Here is a 13252-nt window from a genome sequence, read left to right as displayed (position 1 = left end):
GGGTCTGTTACGACACTTCCGAGCCGTGCATCTGGACGATCGTCACTGTAACTACTGCAACGAGTCGGTGGACAACGATATGTGTTGGCGGAGGCACACCGTAGACAACCATCGCTTGAATGTCAGATACCTGGAGGACTATCCTCATGATCTTTGAGTATATTCGAGTCAAGGCGCTTGTACAGGAGCATACTTACATTAGATAAGCCATGGAGAAGTTAACTGGTTCGTCCAAGTGCGACCGTAGAAATGAAATCCCCATTAAATAATCGCTAGTCCAGATTTCGGCCTGCTTCCCGTTTTCACGTCCTCGGTTGACGATTTCTGACGTCTCCCTAGATTATATCAAGGTATTTTGGTGGAAAGAGAGTATAGAGTATTTTTTACAGCTGGTTGCAATACTGGCGCAAATGTTTATACACTTGAATACTTTTGGGCACCTTTATATAAAATATAGTAAGTCACTTTTGTAAATGTCTCTTAAAGCCCTTACTACGGGGTTTGTATTTTGCATTGTACTGGCCGTTCTATAACGCAAAATAATGTATACAGTCTGTAACTCAACATACAAAGTACTTATTATTCTATGTGGATACTTCCCAATGAATTTAATCCTGTACTAAGGATCGTTAGACAAATTGTTTGGCATTGCACTGGCATTGCACATAACACGCAAGGAAAGCCCCGTTTTCTTTGTTCGCCAGGGAGTGGCGGTAGGTGCGGCACGCAGATTTGTTAATCATACCAGGCTCTGGCTGAAGGAAAGGGAAAAGGACACTGCTTAATATACATGCACATTAATACATCACGTGGCCATAAATGTCGCCTGGAAAGGCTGCCAGACTAACGATGTACTTCATTATAAGGCTATTGTCACATGCTGCCACAAAATGAGCTAGCGTATGTCGCCAGAGCATCATTACATAAACTAGATAAGCTCTAATCCTTCATTGGAAGCTAGTATATGTAATCCCAGCTCCATAGTGCTATACCCTACGATTCAGTACGGGTAGTAAAATGAAGAGCATTGAATAAAACCTCATCCTGGATTTGTTATCTGATTTGAGAGATACTTCTGTACTGCGTTCCTTATCCCCCGTATTCGTCCTACATGGATGGGTTGGGTTGCAATGAGAAGGCAGAATTTCACGAACCAGCTGTTCCACCTTGGGTGTAACCCGGATATTTACTAGCACCACTGAGCTTCAGACCATGTGAGATACGGTAGGATGAATATTTCAAGGCTTAGAGTCATAAATTACTATCAGGCAGTACCTACTCGTGGCATGCAACTCGAGGTAGGCCACATGCGGCCACATTCAACTTAACGGGATACTTTGGCGTGTTCAAGAAAGCGTAGCTCTTTCCCGCTCAAAGGGTCCTTGAAGTGGCAAGGTGTATACTTCCCGAGCGTAACGCTTTGAAGAGCTATCTTCAACTCCCCTAGAATATCCGCTGCAAAATCTGGTACGTTTCGAAGTTCTTCGGAGAATTTAAAGTCATCGCAGTGTAGGTACGCATCTATTGCTGCTTTAACAAGTAGCATTCGAACCGAGTGTTCCTTAGGTAAATGACTCGCTGCGTCAACATTCCCAGGAGTGATGTGGTGGACATTTGTATTGGGGTCTCTGAAACAAATATTATTGTTTGGGGGAGGATTGGCCAAAATAGTTGATTGGATATATTCAGTTATCGGCGACTCCATGTTATCAATGCTTAGCATGTCTGCGAGTCTTGCGAGTTCAATCATAGCAGATATCCACTCTGCTGGAGATTCTTTGCCAAGAATAACCCGACCAAGGTATAACCACTGGAGAAGCAATTGAAAGCTTCTATTTGAAACAACTCCTTCAACCTCTTCTAGCACTGCTGATTGGTCTTCCCCTTCTTTAAAATTCCCCTTGAACATTGCAGCAAAATACGGCGAGTGTCTGCATATAAGCGACTTGGAGACGTCGTATGTTGCGGCTCCGATCTTTATCTTAACTGTAGGGCCATGGTAAAGAGGCATTTGACTAGATAGAGCATATCAGCGATAGACCACAATTAAGATACAGTACATTGGCATACATTTTCGTAAAATCTTCATACGACAAATCGAGTAAGCCGCCAGCAAACTCTCCAGTCGACATCGTGGGATACTGCAAGGGAAAGGTTCAGTAGGCCTCTAGGCAAGTGGACAACGCAGCTGTTTAATTTTAGAAGTGCTTAGATGATGAAGGGAATATTTTAAGATGGGCTTCCGTGAATTCGTCGACTAGGGAATTGTGATATCGTCGATTCCTATCTAAGGTGGGGTAAACGGTGTACCACGAGTGTCTGGTTGGGGTGGTTTGACTAGTTTGCATGGAAGTCCCACGAACCTGTATAATATCTAATGCAGTAACCTCGCTGACGTAACAAAATGAATGATACCCTCGTCCAATCCCGGTAACTATGGAGGATATCTTCGCTGCAATAATTAAAGCGAGGATGGAGGGGTCTTGTATATTTTGTCCTAAGAAGGCCATATTATTTGAATGAATCTTGCCTGATAATGTTCTTCTGTGTTCCGGCGTGATCAGCTTGGCCATGCGGACTTGCTGCTTAGAACCTCTTGAAGATTGAGAGCTCTGAAGGAAGACTAACCCTCCTAAATCCGTAAAGTAAAGCAAGCTGCTTAGATTAAGACAACCCAGCTGGTTCCGCGATGATTCCGCGATGATTTAGTTACGCATGGTCTGGACCTTGAGATAATCGCACCGTTCTATAAGCCTTGGCATAGACACACGGAACTGGAGTCCCATTTATTAAGTCTCGACCAATTCATTACTAAGGGCTACCACTCATTATAGTAAGTAAAAGTTTAACTAAAGTGGGCTGTTCCTGCAGAAGTATCTCGAACTCTCTGTTGTGCAGAAATAATCGGATGTGCCAAGCAGCGTAATGACACACCATTCTGATTAGATTCTCGCACCGCTCAGTGCCCGCGCGGAGAGCAAAGTCAAACAACCGAACAATATCCCCAGTGCGATCCTGGCATATTGGGAAAGTATGCAGGAGATGCAATATCTTGAAGAGGCAGATGTCATGCAGCTCCTGTAGTCCATATTTTGCTGCAAAAACATGAAGGCGAGCATGGGTGAGAAGCATTTCGGTATAATCCATCGTAGGACTAAAGCTACCTTGCGAACCCTCAGAGGGCCGTGGCTGAATCCGCCGTACAAGGTAGTCCGCGAATTGTTCCACCGTCTCTGTGTCTCGAAAGAGGCATCCTTCGAGTACACGGGCCTGCTCCACCTTTTCTCGTCCACCGGAAGTCAGGCCGGGAGGTGGAGTGTCGTTGGGAATCGTAATAGAGTAGTCTCCAGTGTACAAGTACTGACAGGCAAGACTAAAAATATGTTTATCTGTGTCTTTGATTATGATAGATTCATCACCAGCAAAACTACCGCCATCGCTGTCGAACCAGGGCGTCGAATGCGATTTGAGTATCTCACTGTGGATGAGAACTTCTTCACAATCAGTGCCGATGGTGAACTTCAGGAGCTTGGACAGAAATACTCTGCACAATTATTAGTGATATCTCACCCAGGAAATTCATTCACCCTTACCGGTTGTTGCATGGAGTCATGATTGGAGCCGAGAGGGGCAAGATTTCCTCCGATGAGGAGTTACACGAAGTTCAACTGGCTTTATATAATGGATTACCAGTCATTTTGTTCACGGACAAATATCAGCTTCATGAACCACTGAAGGCCAGACGTGGATTGATTGGTCGTAGGCCTTGCTAGGCTTGTCTCTGAACGAAGATGTGTTAGAAGCCTTAGCCCTATAGCACTAGCGTCTTCAGCGCGGGGCTGGTTTCACATTACGCATCCATCTTCTATTGGATAATATCTGACGCCCCGCTTCAGCGCTTGGCCCTCAGATAGTCAACGAATTACTCTGAAATTGCTCAGTTTCTAAGAGAGTATACTGTAAAAATATAGATTACCTTATATCAATTCACTGTATCACTACTCAGCTTCCAGTACTTACTGTTAGACATCTTCAGGGCCCATGAAAGCCCAAGCCCGACCCGGCCCGACCATGCGCGTGGGTCGGTTTTCGGGCCCAGAGTTAGGGCCCGCGATGGGCTTTGGGCTCTCTCTACGGGCCCAAAGCCCACGCATGGGGCCCATATGGGCCCTCAAAACTCTGCTAAACGATGCAAACAGCGCTTGACCTCGTGGCTACATAACTTATGCATTACTTTCCTGGTATTTCGAGCGTTTCAGATACAGGGAGCTCTTGTATTTAGTGGCAAGTTTTACTATAATATTTCATACTGGCATACTGTTTCTTTTAACTGATCTGCTAGTAGTGCTGGAAGCCATCGTCCTCTCATCTTCCGTTTCCTTCCTGACACACGCTGCTGGGGATTGATTTCTGGTAGCTGTGGCTCAGAATCATCCCTATCCTGCTCTTCGTCTCGCTCCATATCCTGTTCTTCAGTCTCGCTAATCTCGTCAAGTTCTATATGCCCTAATTTCTCGTCTCTTTCTTCCCTCCGCGTTTCTATCTCATCACGAGTAAAATATTCCTGAAGATACTGCATCTCTTGTTGTTCAAGATCAAATCTGGAAGTACAAAGAAAGATCATTAGTTCTTCAACTGTCTCGGACTTCATCTGACCGCGCCGGTAATGGCAGAGATCACGGGCAGTATTGAAAAGTCTCTCAACGCCTGCACCGTTTGCTGGAACGGAAAGGATATCCCGTGCAAGCGATGCAATTGCAGGGAAGCGGGTTTGGTTATCCCTCCAGAAAGGCAGAGGTTCCATATCGATTATATCTAGTAAAGGCTCAGTAAGGGAGAGAGATCGAAGATCGATAAACATACCACTGTCCAGATACTGAGTTATCTCATCCCGGACCGGTTTTGCTTGTTGCTTATACCCTTTTAATAGCCGGCTTAGTCCTGAGCTTGGTCTTGCTGTTGTATGGGGGCTAGATGATCCTTGGGCCCCTGCTAGCCGTTGCTGATAGGGAGCTAAAGCTTCCTGGAAGGAATTCCGGTAAATATCCCGCCACTTCTTGTCCCAGTCATCAGTCAAAAAGAACTGGAACTTATTATCTGGGGAAAGCATGGTACTGGTCGCATAGAGATGTCCACGGGCGCCGTCGGTCTCGGAGTAGAATTCATCAAGCTTCCGCCGGCCAGCCTTCAGCGCCTCCAACATCTGGATTTTCCATGGAACCCGCTTTCGCTGGAGCTGGCTTATGGACTTTTCAAGATGATCGAAAAGCACATTATAAATCTTGAAGACTAAATGCGATGTCACATCGCGAGTCTTTGAAAGCTCAGTTGTGTAAAGAAAGAATGGCTCCGTGATATAAAGAAGATAGTCAATTTGGCGCCACTCTTCGTCACTTAGCAGCATCTCTTCGCAGTCATAATCCGCACAAAACGGAGTAAAGATAGGGCGGAGTCGCTTGGCGCGACGAAGCATAAGAAAGGTTGAATTCCACCGAGTCCGAACATCCTGGATAGGAACGAGCTTGGGTCCGTCTGGTTGAAGATTGTTGAACGCCTCTCGACGCTGAGGGCTTGCATTAATGTAAACCGCAAGAAACCGGACCTTCTTCAAAGTAGATGAAATCTGATACTTTTGCTGTCTTGCGTTGGCCTTTGCTGCTGACGATTGCCGGTCGGTCCATTTAGTTTCTGCGGTTTCATTGAGCGGAATTGCATTCAGACAATCTAGAAGCTGGTTCAGACTAAGTTGGATAACATGAGCAAGACAGGGCGTCCGAATTAGATTCACGTCCTCAGATGAGACTTGCTGAAGAGAATCAACAAGCGTTTTGTTGTTTGACGCATTATCCGTTGTTAGCCCGAAGACTCGATCTTGAATTTGATACCCTATAAGTATCTCGGAAAGAATATTGCTCATATTCGAACCCGTATGTGCCCCACGGAGCGGCTTAAATCCAAGAAGAACCTCCCGATATACCCAGTCTGCGTCAATAAAATAGCCGGTAATAGCCATAAAAGCTTGGGAAAATGGTGAGGTCCAACAATCAAGTGCAATTGAAATCTTGGATTCTGGTGGAAGCATTCGAAGGATGCCTTGCTGCCGATCCTGTACTAGAGTCTTGAGACGGCGACGAATCGTGATCGCAGAGGGGACAGACGGACAAGATGGCGCGGACCGGGCCATTTTGATCAAGCGGATGAATGTTGGGTGCTCGATAAGCGTGAACGGAAGTCGATTAAGTGAAAGAAATGATAAGGTCGTCTCTTCCCAACCTTGTTGGGAGAACGGAATGTCGGTCGGGGCAGTATCCTATTGAAGTTAAGTTTAATATGGGTATCTTGATACTGTCCTTATTGTAGAACGTACCCCCTTTTGTAGGAACTTAGATATTTCACCCTTCCGCCGGCTATCCGATCGTAAGCAGCTTGCAGTCTTTAGATGCCTTGTCATTGTTGATAAGCCGTGGCCTGTATCCCTTCCCTTACGGTCCTTGTTTTTCGAGTAAGGATGCTCAAGGATCTGGCCGCATCGTTTGCACATAACCTTTGGTGCGCCGTCCACATTATGGGCAACCTGATCAAAGTGCTTCCAGACATCAGAGAGATGGTTTGAGTCCCAGTTTATCTTGCTTCTTGTTCCATAGTCCGTCTGCAGCCACCACTCAACAAATTCATTGTGAGCCATTTCGTTGTAAAGGATATAAGCTTTTCTTCGATCGGGTCCAACATGCTCAAGGATAGATGGAACAGTGGGGGGAGCCGCCGGTCGGAGGAAGGAAGCATCAAGGGCGTCAAAGGTAGGTTGGGTATCCGATGGGGTTGCGAGGGGATGTAAATAAGCATGGTATGTCAGATTATCGATTTCCCCATCATATAAAGACGATGGTAAGTCGGACTGCTGGCTCTGGGACATGGTTAAGCTTTGACTAGCTTGTAGATCATCACGGTCATCAAGAAAACCAGAGAAAGGAGAAACTTACCTGTAAGGAGAGCTAGATTCAGCATGATATTATGAGAGCCGTGTCGGGTAGCTCAAATCAAAAGCAATTATCATTCTACTAGGATCTTGTGGAGTAGATATCATAATTCAGTAGGTCAGGCCCGTCAAAGCCCATCAAAGCCCACGATAGCCCACGAATAACCGGTAAGGGCCCATGGATGGCCCATTGATAGCCCACAGAAGCCTATTCCCAGCCTATTCGGCGCTAGGGACCTCAGAAATAGTAACCAACAGTCCAGGACCCGGTGGTCACGGCCTAAGTACAACGCAAAACATAACACTTCTGTCCAGACGATCATATTAAAATAGATATGATTCAGGCATATATAAGGCAGGGTGGTATACTAAAGAGAATCCGGCCTTAGTTGAGGTTTGGAAAGGAGTTGTCTGCAGTACTGAAGGTCATTAGTAGGCGTCTGTGCGATATATACTCGCCCATATAAAAGATATATATTGTCCTCCATGGAAGAACAATTCTTCTGTCAATAACGAGCACTTAAAACTGTAGAAAGTAATTTTCCTCTATAGCAATTAATAGTGAACGAGGGATTATTATTCTTATTTCGGAGTGATTTCCTACATTTTTCAATTTGGAGGTGCCCAGGTACAGTATTTTTATGAGAAGAACCAGAACGGACGTAAAAAACCGTTATTTAATTAGATTATTAAGCGCCTTTATGAACGCCAAGACCGGACTTTTATGCAACAATGGGCTTTGTTGGGGGCCCATCGGGGGCCCGACATGGGCCGAATGGTCGGGCTTGGGCCTAAAAGTTGAGCCACGGGCCCACGTCGGGTCGGGCTTTGGGCCCAAGGGTTGAGCCCACTGTCGGGCCCTGAAGATGTCTATTTGTGGATATGATAATATAAAGTACTTGACAGTAGAAAAATAGCCTATTCTCTCATATGCAGTGTGCACAAGATATTGATGTGTAATTACCAAGCGAACCGTTCTCCACGTTCTCACATGTACGGTCACATGTACGACGGGTAAGTCACTGCTGCCTTTTCTATAACTCATAGACTGAACGACAAAACTGGGTCCGAATTCTTCATGCGCCCGGTAGGGCAATACATTGCCTATGACAATTTCCGCAAGGCTTCTTAAGCGAGTAAGATCAAAGCAAAAAGAAACTAGAAGGTATGCCGCTAGAACCATGTACATTTGAGGGCTATCATGACATGTTCTTTTGTACGCGTAGGGCAAGGAACTTAGCTACTACATAAACCGGGATCCCGATGTGACGTAGTTGCAACACTCGTATTTGAAAGTTTAGACGTAAGAAACGGAGGATGCAGGAATACTATACGTCACAGTGCTATAATCGCTCGGTCGGGGGAAGAACTAGCTCATGAAATACAAATGAACAAACAAACGCACTGCAAGTCATTGAACTGCCACGCTACCTAGATGGGAAACCCGCTTTCAGATTGTCGTATGAGGAGGCAGCATAATTCAGTTCATTCCGAGTTTGCCTCAGGGTCCCAAAAATGTCAACAACCTTTGAAATTTGATCAGTAATCGTACCCACGGCGCGGGAATCGCACCGGGAGCAGTCACGCCGACATACCGTCGTAATTAAGCTATCAGTGCCGTCCTTGTCGCCACTGCTCTCCCACCACATCCCCCCGCCAAGGCCCTTGGAAATCACATATTGGGCTTTATCATGTGCAACTTGAGGAGTATCATAATTGACCATCATTTGCCGTGCCTCATCGTAGCTGTAGCTCGCAAGCGGCTGTGATAAGTAGTTGACGGTGGCACCAGTCAGGGGCAGTGCCTTGTAGTCCCACACGCCGTTTTCCCAGCTACCACTACCTACTCCAGTGAAAGGCGTGCCCGGCCCTGCTGTTCCCATGAAAGAGCGGCCGTAAAGAGGCATACCCAGGACGATTTTGTCAGCAGCCACTCCGTTAGATGTATAGTAGGCTACTGCTTGGTCAGTATTGAATGGAGTGGTGGATGGGCTGGCTGTCGAAGCATAGACATTGGCATGGCGCCCGGCAATTGTGCCCCAACTACCGGAGTAGTCATAGGCCATCAGATTCCAGAAATCGATGTAAGTGTCCATCTGGCCTATGTGAAGTTTCTCGTAATTTGTCGAACCTAGTCAACGGTTAGCCTTGCCACAAATGCGTAATCGTCACAGGTGCCGACCCAACTTACCGGCCGAGCAAGCAACCGTGATCAAGAAGTGGTAGTCGTTGGCATTTGCAGCACTGTAGGCATCTAGTGACTACCAACCCGTGAGATTAGGTCTCCTTTCTTAGAAGCTTGAGTCTAGTAGTACAAACCGTACGCAGCTGTTCGAGCGTAGAGACCATGTTATTGGCCTGGGCATCATCGGCAGGGTACTGCGGTCCTATTTAGTACGACAATGTGACGTGTAATAGGGAGATGCGTAACGTGCCTCCCAGTCAATGTCAATACCGTCGAATCTAAGGTTTTTGACTAGATCCGTAGCAGATGAGGCAAATTTTGCCTGGCCAGAGGCAGTTCCTAGCGCAGCAGCAAAGTTGGTGGAGTAAGTCCAGCCACCGACGGACAGAAGTACCTTAAGATTTCGGTTCTTTTGCTTGAGAAGGAAGAGCTGTTTGATACAGCCATAAACATTGTTTCCTTCATCATTCCAGGAGTCTCCAGGATAATGTTTTTCAACATCGGCCCAAGAGTCCGTCATATATACCTCCCCGGTATCGGGGCGCACATTCGCAAAGGCATACAGCACATGCGTCAGCTTGTCGACAGGGAGGTCACTAGGATTGAAGCTACGGCCGTAGATTGCCTTTAAAGGGCTAGTCAATGTACTGTGCTTAGATGAGAATAGTCCGGGTTGCGCCATGCTAACTGACCCAGTTGACAAAATAGGCCACCGAGAGATATTCTCCCGCAGCACGAGTCCCAAGTGCTGAATTATTCGCGCTGCCAGAATGTGAAACGACCGTAGCAATAGCAAACCAGGACTTCACTAGCAGTAACCAAAGGAAAAGCCTCATGATGAATGGGCTGTTCTGCAAACGGTAACCTGGCCTGTCGTGGGACTAGCTGGAATGATAGAGCATTAACATGGGAAGCGGACAGAGAACATCGTACTTATAGTGTGTGAAGAAACAAAATAAGTTGTTGAAAATTCAGGCAGCCATGTAGTTGTTTGAAAACGGGTTTACTGTATTCAAAGAAACAATTTACGGATACACTCTTCGAATACGGTCGATAAGAGTATAAGCAATGTTGGGCTTGGGATATTTAGTTATATCTAGGTGGTTATCGTCTGATATCGGTGCAAACGTCCTTTGTGACGTTTCCAGGCTTGCAAGTGTAACCCCCCATCCCGGTGATATGAAATGCCCTACATGGTGAAACAGCCGCGAGGTACCTACAGAGTCCAGCATTTTTACCCTCTAACAACAATTTAATGGTTATTTGTGAATAGGAATTACCTCAACTGGATGGATTGTGGTATCGCTGCTTTGAAAAAAACAAAGAAAATAGTATGTCCTAGTGCTGAAATACAGGGCGTCATGTACTACTAGGAAATCTGCCGTCGACTACTGGGACGCCAAGATCACCCATCAAGACGTCTGAGATGAGTATGAAGGACAATTATATGTGAATGGGCTTTTTTTATCACGGTCATCATATTTTCAGGCTATTACAATGATGTGGTATACGGCAATGTTGAATTAAGCGAAATTCTTGGCAGTAGAGAGGTACAAAGACTACAAATTTACGAAGTCTAATACACATGGAATTAACGATGGCGTAAAGTTGTGTATGAAATATACTACGGCCGCTTAATATAGAGGTTGCCCCACAGTCGTCTGTAATAATGAAAGACGATTACCTCGCTAGGCTCAGGCCGTCGATCAGGTGACGACCACGGCCGTCCGCGAGGAATGATTGTGCGTGGCAAGACAAGATTTGCATAAGATTATCGGGCACTTAATTCCTCGTTGCTTGGTATCTTGTATCTTCTCTGCTCGCTATGCTTAAGTGTCATTGAATAAAAGGGACAAATCGCCTCTACACGCAATCCGAGAGAAATTCGACTACTCTAATATTATGCTGGAGATGATCATTAGTATTGTCACTTTTTCGGTTGTGCCTCAAATCTTCATTGCAAAACCCAATCCTTCTGATCTCCATGTTATATTCACGAATCGCAACGCACCTCGAGAGGTGAAAGCGCGACTCGAGTTATAAGAATTTAGGACCATTGAATAGCCTGGTGTGTATCTTGGATATGAGCACAAATCAGTGCCTTCTATATTAATTTCGGTCTTTGTACTATTGCCGATGTTATGCAAGGACCATGAAATTTGGATGTGCGTTGTGCTAATGGAAAAGGATAAAAAACGCGTCGCCAAAGCGATTTGTGCGGAACATTTGATTATACCGAAATGAATAAAGCGACATTTGCGATTTCATACGGTCGGGAAGCCGATGCAAACTCGGCAGTGATATCGTCATCATTATTATTTCAGCCCACACTTGGCTGTCTCCACCGTCCGAACCGAGGTTTTGTGCATAGCTGCCTGGACTTTTGTTTTTGTTGGATTACTGATCATCTACACCACATGTAACAGTGTTGAAAATTTTGACGTTGTACTATAAAGATTTGGTTTTCGATTACCTTCTCGACGCTCGTTTAATTATAGCACCAACCTAACCACCTTGCCTGGCTACAAGAGTATCAATCAAGATGTCGGCAGACTCGACGATTCTCCGCCACGCCGGTTTCATGCAGCTGAGTCAAGGAGTATCCCTTTATTCGCCATTACAGCAAGGCACTCCGACTGAAAAATCCAACTCGACACAATCAAACCCAGATGTCATCATCATCTGTGCCTGGGGATTCGCCCAAGCAAGACACATTGCAAAATACATTGACGGACACAAATCTCTCTACCCAACCGCCAAAATTCTCCTCATCAACAACTGCGTCGCAAACATGATGTGGAAATCAGACACTTCCCAGATGCAATGGTTCCAGCCTGCCGCCACAGTTCTTCGAGGATACATGGACTCAACGCCCGACCTAAAAGTTTTGCTTCATTTATTCTCCAACACTGGCTCTCATTCCGCTGTTCAACTTTCCGAAGCCTGTGAGAAGAATCATCGACCATTCGCGCTGCCCGTCACATCAATTATCTTCGATTCTTGTCCTAGCATGCCCATCTTCGCGCCAATGGCCAATGCACTCGCGCTAGGCTCGCCCTCCAAGAACATACTGATCGCCTTTATGGCGAAGGCTGTGGCATACAGTATCATCGGGGTGACGCTTGCTCTCGAGAAAGCAGGTCTTGTGACTCACGTAGCCACGAAACTTTACGCTCGGTTGAACTCCACAAACGATGTGTTTCTTATGCGAAGGGCTGCTACTGCAGAGCAGGTTGCTCTACGCCCGATACCAAGGGCTTATATATATGGTCCTAGCGATGATATGATCCCTGTGTGTCAAGTGATCCAGCATGCAGATATTGCAGTAGAGAACATGTCGGCGTGTGGAGTCGACGATGCATCGAAGTATGTGACAATGGAGGAATTTGTGGGAAGCCCACACGTGAATCATGTCAGATTCGAGAAGGAGCGTTATTGGGACATCATCAAAGACACCTGGAAGAGGAGTGTTAATGTTTGAAGATGAGGATGAGGAGGGACGGTTTCTCGTCCTGTCAGACGAAGCAACCATTCCCCTTCGTATTTGTCTGTGTGGTTTTAATTCTGACGAATCGATAGAGTAGGAAGAATGAGGCATGTTCGTAGGATTACTATGCTTGAAGGTCTACACACCATTCCTCCAACTAACACCGTTGTAAATACGCGGCACGCCCTTTCGATGGCATGCATGACCCGATAGGGAAGTGGGGCTTTGGGGCTCGATGACCAAACCTTCATGTTCAAAGGAATGTTTACATGAGGATAAATCTAGAGTTCCAAGTCAATAAAGAAATGAATTGACAGTCGCTATATTGATTTTGCGGCTTACACAGAAGCCTCGGCAAGAATTTGACCAATTCAGCCCAGGCTAATGATACCGATTTCGGCCCTATAGATACGGTACCAATCGCCATGCATTCGGGGAATTCTCTCTGACAGTTCACGCTAACGCTTATCCTCGCTCGTAGTGGACCAATCGGTAATTTATCACTTGGTGCAGCTATTTGTAATTGCCTTCTGCCTAGGGGGATGGTGGCAGCCTATCAGGCCGCCACTGTGTCTATAACTCATGTAGCCTGAGATCCAACTCG

The 13252-nt window shown here is 46.0% G+C and overlaps 4 protein-coding genes across 4 annotated transcripts; 1 reads left to right on the top strand and 3 right to left on the bottom strand.

Moving 5' to 3' along the window:
* Positions 1–1179: 1179 nt before the first annotated feature.
* On the bottom strand, positions 1180–2244 carry BDV37DRAFT_266429 (BTB/POZ domain-containing protein). Its single transcript, XM_032083919.1, has 2 exons — positions 2071–2244; positions 1180–2015 (listed from the first exon to the last, which is right to left on the bottom strand). Exons 1-2 carry the CDS (start codon positions 2130–2132, stop codon positions 1325–1327), a joined length of 753 nt encoding a protein of 250 aa, XP_031934474.1. The 5' UTR covers positions 2133–2244; the 3' UTR covers positions 1180–1324.
* A 549-nt stretch (positions 2245–2793) lies between these two features.
* Positions 2794–3755, bottom strand: BDV37DRAFT_266427 (BTB/POZ domain-containing protein). Its single transcript, XM_032083918.1, has 2 exons — positions 3594–3755; positions 2794–3544 (listed from the first exon to the last, which is right to left on the bottom strand). The coding sequence occupies exons 1-2, from the start codon at positions 3611–3613 to the stop codon at positions 2812–2814; spliced, it is 753 nt and encodes a 250-aa protein (XP_031934473.1). The 5' UTR covers positions 3614–3755; the 3' UTR covers positions 2794–2811.
* Positions 3756–8316: 4561 nt separating this feature from the next.
* BDV37DRAFT_266421 (glycoside hydrolase family 18 protein) lies at positions 8317–10037 on the bottom strand. The gene is made up of 6 exons (XM_032083917.1): positions 9854–10037; positions 9412–9786; positions 9296–9355; positions 9168–9237; positions 8572–9107; positions 8317–8502 (listed from the first exon to the last, which is right to left on the bottom strand). The coding sequence occupies exons 1-6, from the start codon at positions 9995–9997 to the stop codon at positions 8404–8406; spliced, it is 1284 nt and encodes a 427-aa protein (XP_031934472.1). The 5' UTR covers positions 9998–10037; the 3' UTR covers positions 8317–8403.
* A 951-nt stretch (positions 10038–10988) lies between these two features.
* Positions 10989–13084, top strand: BDV37DRAFT_266419 (uncharacterized protein). Its single transcript, XM_032083916.1, has 3 exons — positions 10989–11228; positions 11348–12929; positions 12991–13084. Exon 2 carries the CDS (start codon positions 11704–11706, stop codon positions 12640–12642), a length of 939 nt encoding a protein of 312 aa, XP_031934471.1. The 5' UTR covers positions 10989–11228; positions 11348–11703; the 3' UTR covers positions 12643–12929; positions 12991–13084.
* Positions 13085–13252: the final 168 nt, after the last annotated feature.

The sequence above is a fragment of the Aspergillus pseudonomiae genome (genome assembly GCF_009193645.1).
Source record: "Aspergillus pseudonomiae strain CBS 119388 unplaced genomic scaffold BDV37scaffold_179, whole genome shotgun sequence".
NCBI classification, from domain to species: Eukaryota; Fungi; Ascomycota; class Eurotiomycetes; order Eurotiales; family Aspergillaceae; genus Aspergillus; species Aspergillus pseudonomiae.
Note: the sequence above shows the minus strand (reverse complement) of the source record. Positions and strands in the feature narration are given on the sequence as shown.

Excerpts from the sequence above, each read along its gene's own strand:
- BDV37DRAFT_266429 (XM_032083919.1), bottom strand. The coding sequence starts at position 2,132 with ATGTCGACTGGAGAGTTTGCTGGCGGCTTACTCGATTTGTCGTATGAA. Across the intron at positions 2,016-2,070 it reads TATGAAGATTTTACGAAAAT|TCAAATGCCTCTTTACCATG; the intron begins GTATGCCAATGT and ends TGCTCTATCTAG.
- BDV37DRAFT_266427 (XM_032083918.1), bottom strand. The coding sequence starts at position 3,613 with ATGACTCCATGCAACAACCG. Across the intron at positions 3,545-3,593 it reads ATGACTCCATGCAACAACCG|AGTATTTCTGTCCAAGCTCC; the intron begins GTAAGGGTGAAT and ends ATAATTGTGCAG.
- BDV37DRAFT_266421 (XM_032083917.1), bottom strand. The coding sequence starts at position 9,997 with ATGAGGCTTTTCCTTTGGTTACTGCTAGTGAAGTCCTGGTTTGCTATT. Across the intron at positions 9,238-9,295 it reads CGCTCGAACAGCTGCGTACG|TCACTAGATGCCTACAGTGC; the intron begins GTTTGTACTACT and ends ACGGGTTGGTAG. Across the intron at positions 9,108-9,167 it reads CACGGTTGCTTGCTCGGCCG|GTTCGACAAATTACGAGAAA; the intron begins GTAAGTTGGGTC and ends ACCGTTGACTAG.
- BDV37DRAFT_266419 (XM_032083916.1), top strand. The coding sequence starts at position 11,704 with ATGTCGGCAGACTCGACGATTCTCCGCCACGCCGGTTTCATGCAGCTG.